This window comes from Scardinius erythrophthalmus, assembly GCF_964197995.2.
Source record: "Scardinius erythrophthalmus genome assembly, chromosome: 6".
Taxonomy (NCBI): domain Eukaryota; kingdom Metazoa; phylum Chordata; class Actinopteri; order Cypriniformes; family Leuciscidae; genus Scardinius; species Scardinius erythrophthalmus.
The window spans coordinates 29,997,236-30,011,323 of record NC_138226.1 but is presented as its reverse complement, the minus strand read 5'-3'; the positions used below and the strand labels follow the sequence as shown (position 1 = coordinate 30,011,323).

Here is a 14,088-nt window from a genome sequence, read left to right as displayed (position 1 = left end):
TTGCTGAAGCTCAAACGTGCTGCAGAACACGAGAATGAACCTCATTGGTTCTTGCTGAAGCTCAAACGTGCTGCGGAACACGAGAATGAACCTCATTGGTTCTTGCTGAAGCTCAAACGTGCTGCGGAACACGAGAATGAGCCTCATTGGTTCTTGCTGAAGCTCAAACGTGCTGCGTAACACGAGAATGAACCTCATTGGTTCTTGCTGAAGCTCAAACGTGCTGCGTAACACGAGAATGAACCTCATTGGTTCTTGCTGAAGCTCAAACGTACTGCGTAACACGAGAATGAACCTCATTGGTTCTTGCTGAAGCTCAAACGTGCCGCGTAACACGAGAATGAACCTCATTGGTTCTTGCTGAAGCTCAAACGTGCTGCGTAACACGAGAATGAACCTCATTGGTTCTTGCTGAAGCTCAAACGTGCTGCGTAACACGAGAATGAACCTCATTGGTTCTTGTGGAAGTTCAAACGTGCTGCGTAACACGAGAATGAACCTCATTGTTTCTTGCTGAAGCTCAAACGTACTGCGTAACACGAGAATGAACCTCATTGGTTCTTGCTGAAGCTCAAACGTGCTGCGTAACACGAGAATGAACCTCATTGGTTCTTGCTGAAGCTCAAACGTACTGCGTAACACGAGAATGAGCCTCATTGGTTCTTGTGGGAGTTCAAACGTGCTGCGTAACACGAGAATGAACCTCATTGGTTCTTGCTGAAGCTCAAACGTGCTGCGTAACACGAGAATGAACCTCATTGGTTCTTGTGGAAGTTCAAATGTGCTGCGTAACACGAGAATGAACCTCATTGGTTCTTGCTGAAGCTCAAATGTGCTGCGTAACACGAGAATGAACCTCATTGGTTCTAGTGGGAGTTCAACCGTGCTGCGTAACACGAGAATGAACCTCATTGGTTCTTGCTGAAGCTCAAACGTGCTGCGTAACACGATAATGATCCTCATTGGTTCTTGCGGAAGTTCAAACGTGCTGTGTAACATGAGAATGAACCTCATTGGTTCTTGCTGAAGCTCAAACGTGCTGCGTAACACGAGAATGAACCTCATTGGTTCTTGCTGAAGCTCAAACGCTGTGTAACGCGAGAATGAACCTCATTGGTTCTTGCTGAAGCTCAAACGCTGTGTAACGCGAGAATGAACCTCATTGGTTCTTGCTGAAGCTCAAATGTGCTGCGCAACACGAAAATGAACCTCACTGATTCTTCATATAAAGTGATCGTGCCTCTTTAGAAAATTTGGACTAAACCACTCAATTCATATGATTATACTATCTCTTTATGAACTTTTTGAAGCGTCGTAGTTGCATGGACTGTCAATGGAGGGACAGAAATCTCTCAGATTTCATTAAAATATCTTCATTTGTGTTTTGAAGATGAACGAAAGTCTTCCATGTGTGTAAATGATGACAGAATTTACATTTTTGGGTAAACTAACCCTTTAAGTTTAAAGTTATTCGTCTAGTAATCTTTATATTTTATGTTATTTCAGCTTTATTTCAATTAACAAAATGTTTTAGGTTTAAATAGTTTTAGCTGACAAAAACAACACTAGTAATTTCTGGGGGAAACCAATTACAAAACAGGACTTGTTTGCCAGATGCATTATGCACCATGTAGCCTACACACAGCTGTAGAATTAAATCTATTTGTTAGATGTAAACAGCCAGGGTTATGAATAGCCCCGAATAAGCGGTAGGAAAATGGATAATAGATAGATGGTCAAAAAAACTGCACTGACTGCTTGCATAATAAAATCTTTGCAACAGCTGTGGTTACATAACCAGCAAGGGACCCTGAAAACTAAAGTTTCTCAATTCAGACTGAATTGTAAAGAGAATAAGAGTCTGTAGCCTATACATAGTTCTGGAAGAGAACATAGAGTTTGTTCGAGTTGTTTGTGTACGTTGTAAGAGAATTTACAATCGTTTTTCTCTAGCTAGTTCTAGTAAAGGGTTAATATACAGTCGGGCGGAGCCAAGCGAAAGTTGAGCCCCTGAACATGAATGTTAAAGAATGAACGCTTGATAAACCCTCTTTGATAACTGTAATGTGTGAATGCTGCCGTTAGGCTGAACAATTTAGGTCACACATGGATGTTCGGGGAGCCTGGACTTGGAAGTAAACTCGAAGTGTGGGAAAACAGCCTGAACCAGAAGAAGGGAGATTCTTTTTCGTTATCAGCTAAACAAAAATGGAGGGTTTTGAAGGAGCCAGCAGCGCCGAGGGACTTTTTGACCTATCCCGATTGAATCTGAACAATCAGAGTTTGGATACGATTAGTGAGAAACGACGGAAAGACACGAGGCAATTGTATCTGTGTTATAACCGAATGACGATTCTGCCCGAATCAATCTGTTTATTCTCTAACCTGGAGTTTCTCGATATCAGTAACAACACGCTGTCGGTCATCTGCGAGGACATTACCCGACTGACCAAACTCAAAACCCTTATAGCCAAGAATAATCGTTTGACTGAATTTTCCCTACCGAAAGAGTTTGGCTCTCTGCAGCTGGAAGTGTTGAATTTTAGTGGAAACAGGTTTGAGGAGGTGCCGAGCCAGTGTCTGCAGCTTCTGAAACTACAGTCACTGTCACTGGGAGGAAACAGACTGAAGAGCATCCCAGCAGAGATAGAGAGTCTGACCAGGTAATACAGAAACTCCTGACTGCACCTTGACTGTCTCAAAACATCGTGAGAACTAGGGTTGGAGGATTGCCATACTTTTACACTTGTAATATGTGTACTCGGTGTAATTAAAGTCTCTTGATTAAATAACCTCCTTTTTTTTTGGCTACAAATTAACACACTCAATTCCCGTGATCAGTAGGATATGTTCTAATATGTTGGATGACATAATCAAAACTCATTTTGGAAATTATATAATTATTTTAATGTAATGTATATTAATGTGGGTAATTATATTAATAATTTTACTACACTTAGGGGATGTTGTAATTTTTTGCCATGTCCCTGAGGTTTTTTTTTTTTTTTTTTAATTATTGCAAGAAAAGAAACAGCACTGCACTGAATACATAAAACGAAAAGAAAAGAGAATGAAAAAAAACGTAAATAACAATGACACTTCAAACAGTAAGAAAATAGTTGTCAAGAAACCTGTTGTTCTTATTGTTTGGCAATGAGTTTAAGAGATTTTACAATAAGGGAGATCTCAGTGATGAAGACATCAAATCTAGGCAAAGTATTGAGAAATGTGTTTTTGTGAATACAATTTTTACAGTGCAACACAAATAAATTAACAACAAGATCAATAGCATAGTCACTCCTAGAAAAATAAAGAAATTCAATGAAAAGTTTAAATCATATTCTATAAAAGTAGAAAGATAACAACTTAAGTTCTCCCTGATTGCAATGGTAGAATAAATGAAGCAAATTGTCTTCCTCAACTTTGCTAAATACACATAAGTTAGAAAGATCAACAAAAGTAGAAATCTGGGAGTTGGTTGGATAGACATTATGTTGAATCTTGAAGTGTGCCATGTCCCTGAGTGCTTTTAATTGTCCCTTAATGGCATCACAGTCCAGGAAGTGATATCATTTTAGGTGGGAAAACAACCATAAATGTCACTAAGTGTAAAAATGGAAATTGCCAATTGGGAACAAATACTTTTGCATGTATGGTCCAGAGGGACTTATGAAAGTCAGCGCAGCTGATTGCACAACAGCATGGATGAAAAGAGGTAGAGGTACGTGTAGCCGGAAATGAAGTCAGAATAAGTTACCCAACCCATCTAAAAATATGACTAATTCATCTTTTGAAATAATATGACTTGCAGTCAGTTATCTATGTTATCACAGATCATTTATTGACTATTTATTATATATTATTAGACCCTCATATTAAACCAGAATCAGACTCCTCTTTCATGGACTCTAATCTTCTATTCTGGATGTCTGTCCAATTCTAATATGCTTTCTGTGCTGGACCAATATGAAGTTCAAGAAAACAAAACAGCAGAACAATGTGGAATAGGCCTGTCACAATGATATTACATACACTGTGCTTCATTTTCATTAGTAAATAAGGAATTTAGCATGCTGCACTTCACTACTGTTGCAAAGCAAATCATTATGTCCTGGCTGATGCAACTTTAGAAGTGTAATCAAAAAGAGTGTCAGACTACCCTTTTTTCCTGTTTATAGCTTGTGATCAGAACAAAGTGCAACATGTACAAAAAAGAGGTCATGTTGACGATTATATTGCCCTGTCCCTTCAATGTCAGCTTCTTTAGAGTGTTCCCGAGCTCTTTTACAGTAATTCTGTCACAGTGCCAATTGAACTCAACAATTGGGTGTCATGAACTTATCGGGTCCCCCCATTAAATGGGTTCGCTCTAGGACCCAGGGGACAGCCGTGTGTAAGTGTAGCTTTTATGCTGTCAGTTCTCTGCTACAGTGCTTTAGCACTACCGTAGCTTGCTGTATTGTACAACATGTGATCTAATTCTGGGTATATAAAAAGTTTATTGTTTCACATTGTATTGTTTGCATTTTCTTACCAAATGATCACAGGTAATAAGAGATTTAATAAGCTAGCTGACTAACGGTATGCTAAGCTGGTATGCTGAGAAGATAAAAAAAAAAAAGAGAAATATTTAATTTCATATGAAGAAATATTTCATCATTATTATTATTACGTAACAAAATTTAAAAGGCATTTATAGTCATATTTATAGTTAAAGCAACATATATCGACATCAAGTCAAATTTGTAGGTTTTCTAATGTGTGACAGAGCTCTTTTGCTAAACCTCAGAAGTAAAAATATTTTTATTTTAATTTTTTTAAGCCCCTTTTAAATATATATATATAGTTTTCATACAAAAATGAATGTTTTCAAAGAAATGTTGATTAAATTCCTGTAAAAGAACTATGTTACTTATAATGCTGATTATTGATCCTCTGGTCTACTTAGAAGCCACTGTTACCATTTAAATGAGAACCACAGTAATATATATATATATATTATCAAACAGCAATTTGTAATATTGTGATTCATTTTGGACTTGGTTCAAGGCTCAGAAATGTTTACTGAAGAATTGTCTCTATTAAGAAAGTGATTGGGAAAGTAGGACACTGTTGCACTCTTTCACAAGTTAGCTGATGCATTTCTCTGCCTAATGTTTGTTTACCAAAATACCTGCTTCCTTATCCTGTCAAGTTCATTCTGAACCTTATCAGTGTTGTCTTTATTAGTCACGTGCATATTAATAAACACCTTTCGCAATGTCAAGGAAATGAAGCTCCCAGAACGTGACTCATGGTCTACCAGGTTGATGATTACGGTACGTTATTAACTGATATGGCAAACGGTAGACAAACATCATAGTCTGCCTGTAGTTTGCAGCTGTTGCAAAGGAAACATTATTGCACACTAATACATAAATCATAATATTTCGCAATATTATAGGTTTTTTTTATAGTACTCTCAGGAGTAGAGCTGCAGGCCGCAGGATCAGTTTGCCATGTGGTCTCAGCAGAGCTGTGCTGGAGCCGTGACCGTGAGTCTGCTGAGGCCGACTTGGCAGCGAGCCATCACACCATAAAGAGACGTGCCCTGTTGTCCCACATTACACACAGAGTTGGTCCTTTTCGAGAGATCTGGGCCTCTTTTTTTTCTTTACCATCTCTGCCTGCTGTGGTAATTATAGAGACTAAGCCGAGATGGGTAGGCGAAGGGAATAAAGAAATGAATGCCTCTCTTTTGGGAGGAAGACAAATGGAGAAAGTGGCAAGTAGGGTAAAATGGTAGATCATCTCTCTCTCGCTCCTTGTTTCTCTGCCTCATTTTTTTGTCCCCAGTCCTTTTTTCCAGGGGGTTTAAACTAAATGCACTGGCTCTGCGATGAATCACAACATTACAAACTTTTATTTTAGGCAAAGCAGACCAGGGTACAAGACTTTTTACTTAAAGGGATATTTTGAAGAATGGACCCCATTGACTTCCATAGTTCCATTTTTCCATAAAAAAATACTATGAAAGTCAATGGGGCCCATCAACTTTTTGGTTACCGACATTCTTCAAAATATCTTTTGTGTTCAGCAGAAGAAATTCATACAGGTTTGGCTTGAGGGTGAGTAAATGATGACAGAATTTTCATTTTTGGGTGAACTATCCCTTTAAACTAGTCATCCCATGAAGCACTGGACGTGTGTTTGTGACGCAACAAAAGGGATGTTTGCTGAATATATATCTTAGTTATCATGAAGCATCGATCTGTATTGACTTCAAAACAGCAGAAGTTAGGGTGATTTCCTCATAACCAAACTCTGCGTGTTTGCCGTGATCTATTTAAAAAAAATACAACTTTTTGCACGTCTGCATTTGCTCAGTGGAAGACTTCCTGTTTATTTTTAATGTACTTCAATGTATTGGTTTTTAACCAGGGAGTCAGGCCCCACTAGCTAAAGGAACATTAAATAAAGATGTACAACATTAAACTGACATCATATTTTTGAGTTTATTTGTATTACAACAGAAATACCAGAGGTACATAAATAGTTTAGATAGGAGAGCATTCAAACATGTTTCAGACAAAGGAAAGCCTTGGAGTCGAAAAGGTTGCAAAGCACTGCTTTAATGTGCATACACTTGATTTTCTAGTATTGATAAAACAAAAGAATGGAAACATACTATTCAACTGGATGAAATCACATTTTATGCTTTCAGATGCTTATTTTAGTGTTTCAGAGTATATCTGTTTCACTAGCATGACTTTATTTTCTCATTATAGATTCCAATAACACTGCCATGCACAACTATGTTAGTAATTTTGTCACCATTTTGTCGTCTATTTTGCTTCATAACCCTTCTTTCTCTCTTTAGCTTAGAGCTGTTGTATTTGGGTGGTAACCAGATCTCCTCCATCCCTGCTGAACTAGCTAACTTGCCCTTCCTCAGTTACCTAGTTCTGTGTGATAATCGCATCCAGAGCGTCCCACCTACACTCAACAGGTAAGTCTTAGATGTGCAGTGCAAATACTTGCTAATAAAGTGTGCAGTTAAAAAAAAAATCAAAAAAATAATAATTATAATCATTATTATTCTAATGGTACATTCTTCCATTATATAGTTGTATATTACTTATGATACACACACTGGCCACTTTATTAGGTACACCATGCTAGGATCCGTCTATCAGCGGATATATTAGGGATCCGGTGATCGACGCATGCTATCAAATGCTCTCGTTTGTATCTATTTACAACATGGCTCTTTACAAAAATGTTTTTGCCTGTCTTGCTGTGTCTTTCACTCCCACAGGCTTCATTCCCTGCGCTCTCTTAGTCTGCATAACAACTTGCTGACGTATCTTCCGAGAGAGATCCTGAGCCTGGTACAACTTCAGGAGCTCAGTCTGCGAGGCAATCCCTTGGTGGTACGCTTCATCAAAGACATGACGTACGACCCCCCGTCCCTGCTGGAGCTGGCTGGCCGCACCGTCAAAAGCAGGAACCTTCTGTACTCGCCTAAAGACCTCCCGAGCCATCTAGTCAACTACCTAGACATGGCCAGCAAGTGCCCCAACCCCAAGTGTGCAGGTGGGAGAAGAAAGATGATATAAAGACAAGTTTATAAAGATATAAGCTAAAAGTATCTAGAGAGTTCCGAATCAATGAAAGTCCTTTATATAGACGAATGTGCTCTCATTTAAAGGGTTAGTTCACCCAAAAATGGAAATTCTGTCATCATTTACTCATGTCATTCCAAAGCTGTATGACTTTTGTTTTGTTTTGGAACACAAATCAAGTTTTTTTTATATTCTCTCATCATTTTTGTCCATCCATCAAAATCCACACATCTAAAATTTCCAAGATTCATTTTTGTCCATCCATCAAAATCCACACATCTAAAATTTCCAAGATTCAAAAAGTTCATAAACACATTGTGAAAGTAATACATATAAATCGAGCACAGCCAAGTCTTCTGAAATGACACAATTGCTTTATATGATGAACAGATATAATTTAGGCTTCTATTCATATATAGAGCACATCAAATATGGTAAACAGAAGCTCAAATGTGTCTGCTTAAACTGCTGGAGTGATATGGGTTAAGTTTTCACAGTTTTGGTGGAATGGACTTTTGTTTCTCAGGTTTCATTAAGGCAATGAAGCAAAACCTACACTTTACACCAAACTTTAGTTTATTCCTATCTATATTCTGAAGGTTTCAAATATATAATTTGATTGATTTATGTAACATTTCATTCCTTAAAGTATGTTTTTTTGGGGTTTTTTTTTTAGCTGTTGACAATATTTTCTGATGAAAAGTGATAAAAAATAGATATCAAAAACCTCTGTAAAACATCTGTAAAGACTAATTTGTCAAACATTGTTCAACCTAGCTTTATCCAATGTTCAGATTTCTGTTCTCGCATTATAAAGCTTGGTAGAGCCAGGATATTTTGTAAATAACTCAGATTGTGTTTGGCTGAAAGAAGAAAGTCATATACATCATTATTGGATAATTTTTTTATTTTGGGTGAACTAACCCTTTAAGAGTACCTACCCTTGTGTTTGGAAGATGAACATAAGTCCGATGGGCTCAGAATGACATGAGAGTAATTGATGACAGAACTAACTTTTTATTCACTGTCAAATTTTCTAACCACAATATATCTCACCACCTCATTCCCAGGCGTTTACTTCGACTCGTGCGTTCGTCACATTAAGTTTGTGGATTTCTGCGGGAAGTATCGCCTGCCCTTGATGCACTACCTGTGCTCGCCAGAATGCACCTCTCCCTGCAGCTCCAACCCTCAGAGTGACGCCGACTCGGACGATGACAACAGCGTTCCCGCCGACCGCCTTCAAAGAGTTCTGCTGGGATAACCTCGCTTATCCCGCACACGTCTCCTTCTCTCTGGCTTACGGTGTTATCAGCAAGAACATTGAACTTTACAGCCAGCTGGCCTGAAAACCTCTCAGCTGAAGCCAAATCTTTTTGCCAAGGGATTGAGCAAGTGGGATCCCGCTGCATTGTGGGAAAGACATCTGAAGATAGCTTCTCTTACAAAGGTCTTGCCTTACAAAGGCAAAATCAAAAAACACTGGTGGTTCAGAGTAGTTGTTTTATAAACTGTTATAATAACCGAGTTGCCTTGGTCATCAATCTGTTTAGCTCTTGCACTTTTGTAATATATAGAGGACGCAGTTTAGGTACACTCACGTCTTTTGCTTGATAATACATTGCTTTGTCTCTCACAGGAGAGCGATAACTCAGATTTTCACATTACGCACAAACATTTACTGTGAATTAAGAAAAACTAAGCTTTGAGAAAACTTGCTTTTTGAGAGGTTTAGAAATATTTGACTGTTTTCTTCTTGTTTGTAATGGTGGTCTATCATAATGGCCTACAGACCTCACTGTCAAACAGTGCTACACATCTTCACCAACATGTGCTAACATGTCTGCAAGACATCTTGTTCAAGCTTTCGTGTTTGCATTGAATATGCTGACACCCTGTGGTTGCATTAAAAAAAAAACTGGGGCAAGGTTTGAAATCATGAGATAAACAGTGACAAAGGTCACCAGTCGCTTTGTTTTGAAGGTTAATTCTTCATGTAGACCACTTTTCCAACAATAGGAAATATGTGATATTGTTACAGAGCCAATGGACAAAATCGTGAAGTGTTTCTGGTATTTCTTTTTAAACAGAACTTTAACACTTTCTGTTTGTACACTCACTTTTCTTTAGTTCCTTCACGCGTGTCTTACACTCTTAGGCTTAACCAATACTGACTAATGCAAATACTTAATGCAATCATTATTTCAGAGTTTTAAGATTTATATCTAAGGCTTTTATACTAAATAATCTTTTATGATATTTTCTTTATATCATTGACAAGATAGAATGTATTTTATTTAAGATGATGAAGGTCGATTTGGATTGCGTTCACTCCTCTAATGGTTTATAAACATGTATTTGCACTTCTTACATAGAGTACTATAATAAAAAATATTAATTTGTGTATTGGTCTCTTTTTTTCAAATTAATATTCTATGTTCTTCTGAAATAAAGCCAGAGCTTTAGAAACATTTCTACAGTCCTATTAAGTAAAAATCTCTGTGATGTGCTTTGAGTGATGCTCAAACTGTTACTGTATATATGTAAATATTACAAGCTCAAAAAAGATTTGTGATTAGAACTAGCTTTGTAAAGCAATACATTTACTGGAGAAGTGGTAAATGGCATAGAAAGCAAGGGAACTTTTTTGTATAGTGTTGTATAAAGTATCCAGTGGTCATACTAAAGTTTTAATAGGTTCATAGTTTATGATCTTTGACATCACACATGTACAAAAATAAAGAAATATATATGGTAATACTTTATTTTACAGCGTCCTTGTTACACATGTTACATGTAGTTACTGTAGTAATAATTATAAATTATGCATAATTACATGCAACTAAATCTAACCCTATATTAAGTTAAAGTTAATTATTATTACACAGGAGCCTACTTAAATGCATAAACGCTGTAACACAGACAACTTAAAATAAAGTGTGTTTTATAGATATATATATATATATATTTCTGAACTTTTGTCACTTAACACTCCTACATGTCGCCAGAAGTCGCCAGCCCTCCATTGAAAATGAATGGGATCATGTTGCTTTGTTGTTAAGTGTCGCTGGCAGTGTGAACAGGGCTTTCTGTCAAGTGTGGGTCAAGAATTTTGAGAACTCATGCAAAGAGAGCTTTGAAGAGCTCTATTTAATAAAAAAAAAAAAAAAAAAACACAACTTAAACCAAACTAAACCAAACCTCCCCAATGGGAGGACAGAAGGGGGCCATGACAAGGGGGGGGGGGGGGGCTAACAAAAATTAGACAGGAAGGATCCAGACACAATGCCCTGAACACTCAAAGACATAAGAGTGCACGGCCCAGAGAACGTGCTTCTTAGATTTCGATTCAGATTTTTGATTTGCGAACTGAATCATTCATACCTCTTTGTGAACTGGTTTGACAGATTTAATTTAAGAAACCAAACTGATACATTTTAACCGAATTTGTTAACATTTTTCTCACAAACCAAAATGAAGAATTAATAATTGCAATATGGCCACAATTTAAAACGAGGTAACAAACTGGTAAAACTTGCCATGCATTAATAAGTTGTGGGAACTAATTCTTAATTCATTGCCTTGATACCATGATCATTTGGGGGTCCATACATGCATCATTCTCCAATCTCGATAATTCATTTAAATTGTGATGGTAATCATGTGGTCCTGTTGCTCCTGACTAACATTTTTGTAAATGCTATGAAGCCTGCACTTTTCTGAACATATTCAGTGTGATTACATGTCTTTAACGCTTCTCTAACCTCTATCTTCTGTGGAAAAAAATGAAACCTTTGGTGCATTCAAGGTATAATTGAAATTTAAATGTGTTTAAGTTGGCAAGATTGATTCCCCTCAGAATCCATTAGCCAGACACTTGTCAGTTCAGACGGTCAGAGAGAGATTCAGCATTTGGCCAGTGAACATACACTGAGTTCCTGCATTTGCATATGAAAACCCTCATCACTGGTACTGAATACAGAGGGACTTTCTTTTCACCTCCCAAATTCAAAGTTTTACTCGATACAGGACACTCTTTCTTTGAGGGAGAAAGACCTGGTAACAAATTGATGCCACTCTTTTTTTCCACTTCATTCTGTCTTTCTTTCACTCTCTGTGAGGATTGTCTGATCCTTGATGGGTTTTGAGGGACAGATGTGTTGTTATTTGTCTTGCAGTTTGTTTGACCATTTCTTAAACACTTGTTAGGAGCTCTAAGCCCCGTGGCACCCAACTAACAGCACACTGAAGTGTCTCTCCTCACTTCATTGCGCCTCAATATTGTCACGTACTGCTCAGAGACAAGGTTGAGGATCCAAATGCAGTTTTATTGTAAGGGTAATCCACAATCGTAGTCAAAAACAGGCAAGAGGTATGAGCGCAGTAAATCAGTCCAATCAAACAAAAACCAGGAACATGGAAAACCGTGGAAATGCTCAGTATTACACATACAACTACAAGACTTCACAGAGACTAACAGAATGAACCAGGCTTTTATAGTGTGAGCTAAACAGGATAATGAGACACAGGTGAATGTGATCATGGATGATGGTCTGGGAAAAGGATTATGGGGAATGGAGTATGTGGATGTGTGGTGATTGTCTGGGTTGGAGTGCTCTCTGATGGTTATACCGGGCACTCTCACTGGTGATCGTAACAAATATATAGTATTGTGAATGCTGAGATATCGCTTTCTCCATAGATTGCACATTTGCTTAATGCTGAAACTTCTTTTCACATCTTTTATCTCTCCTCCGTAATTTGGTACCTTGAGAGCAAATGATTCATGAATAATGGAGCTCAGAAAAGCCTCTAAATGTCTTGCTACAAGTTTAGTGAACAAAAGATCTCTTAGCTTATAATTATACTGTACATGATTATTGACTCACTGGCTAGAATAGAGATTCCCAAACCTTTTTGTTTGATCAATCATGAGACCAACCAAAAGTTTTAGAGTTTTGCATCTGTTCCATTACGTTACGAACCAAACTTCATTACATTACCATAATACATATGATTTCGTATTCATTTGTATGATTTTGTGCAATCTGCTTATGCCGCATTAATGGTTATGTTTAGGGGTGGACTTTCATGCTTTTTTCTAAAAATGGTACATTTTCATGAAACATAAAAAAAGGTAAAGTACTTTTTATCTTACAGTTCTGACTTTTTCTAACAAAACGGCAAGTTTATAATTCTGACTATATCTCTCACAATTTCGAGTTTTAATCTCACAATTCTGACCTCTCCAGATTCCTGACATTGTATTTTTTCCTCAGACGAAGTTCATATCTCGTAATTCAGACTTTTCCCCCTGACTTCTGAGTTTATATATCTTTCAAAGGTGCAGTAAACAATTTCTGAGAAACACTGTTGATATTTGAAATCAACCCAAACAAACACACCCATTCATTCACTGCTCCGCCCCTAAAATGCATGACTGAACATGCCATACAAGAGGGGATGTCTCTTCATCATAGCTGAAGCGAAGCGAAATAATGCTGCACAGAAGACAAACGAATGACAAGGAGAACAAAAAATTAACAGAGTACATAAGAGTATTATACAAGCACGATTTTGTTGTTAGTCGCCAGCTCCAGACAAACAATAGCTATATGGTTCCATCCAAAGTTGTGAATTTAACTTATGCACAAAAACTGGAATATTGCATACAAATGTCAGAATAAAGCACCATTTCCATCCCATGTGTTCAAGAGAACAAATTCATCACTTCCTGTGAAACTGGCATAAAATATCTGTAATAAAAATGTAAGTTTCTGCAATCGGGCTTAGCCACTGTGGCTCTTTTTTCCTCCATCATACATGTTGTGCGTCTCAGAGAGCGTAGAAGAAACACAATAAATACATGTTATCATGTTAATCATGTTATCTTGCATTTGGGTGCCTGGTGTTTGGAACGCAATTGATTCTGGGAGGGAATTAAACCAAATCATTTTGATGACAGACTTTGGCTCAGGCATTTCAGAATGATCAAACATATGAGATGCTGTGCAATGAAACTGGTCCACTGTTTTGGCCAGTTATCCAATCACATCCACTGTTGAAGCAAAGCCATGTTCATTTTTTTTTTTTTTTTTTTTTTGCTGCACATCGAGGGATTTATTTAGTAAATGTGTTTCCATCATGATTTATTCGCATTTCTTATGAGCTAAAAAATGCATCTTAGTGTTTCCATCCAGACATTTTTATGCAATATCCCAAAATGCGCTAATACTGTAGTTACACTCAAAACTATCCTGTTATATTGCTAACATTACAACAACAGCAAATCTTGGTACTGTGAAACATAGCAAAACCAATGTTACTCACATATTCAATAGGAAATCAGTATAAGTCAAAAACATGTCTTGGAAGAAGAATGATGTATTGGTTTAATTTTATTCATTTTGAACAAAAAAGCCTGAGTCACCGCCAGCATTTTTGATAATTTTCACAAAAGTTGCATGGCTCCCATAACATTTTG

At 37.4% G+C, this 14,088-nt stretch overlaps 1 protein-coding gene across 2 annotated transcripts; it reads left to right on the top strand.

Moving 5' to 3' along the window:
- Positions 1 to 1,987: 1,987 nt before the first annotated feature.
- lrrc58b (leucine rich repeat containing 58b) lies at positions 1,988 to 10,360 on the top strand. 2 transcript variants are annotated; one of them, XM_081368134.1, is made up of 4 exons: positions 1,988 to 2,663; positions 6,860 to 6,988; positions 7,298 to 7,552; positions 8,731 to 10,008. In XM_081368134.1, the coding sequence occupies exons 1-4, from the start codon at positions 2,209 to 2,211 to the stop codon at positions 8,744 to 8,746; spliced, it is 855 nt and encodes a 284-aa protein (XP_081224260.1). In that variant the 5' UTR covers positions 1,988 to 2,208; the 3' UTR covers positions 8,747 to 10,008. The 2 variants fall into 2 exon arrangements, with proteins under 2 accessions (XP_081224260.1, XP_081224259.1); XM_081368133.1 differs by having other exon boundaries at positions 2,005 to 2,663; positions 7,298 to 7,575; positions 8,675 to 10,360.
- Positions 10,361 to 14,088: the final 3,728 nt, after the last annotated feature.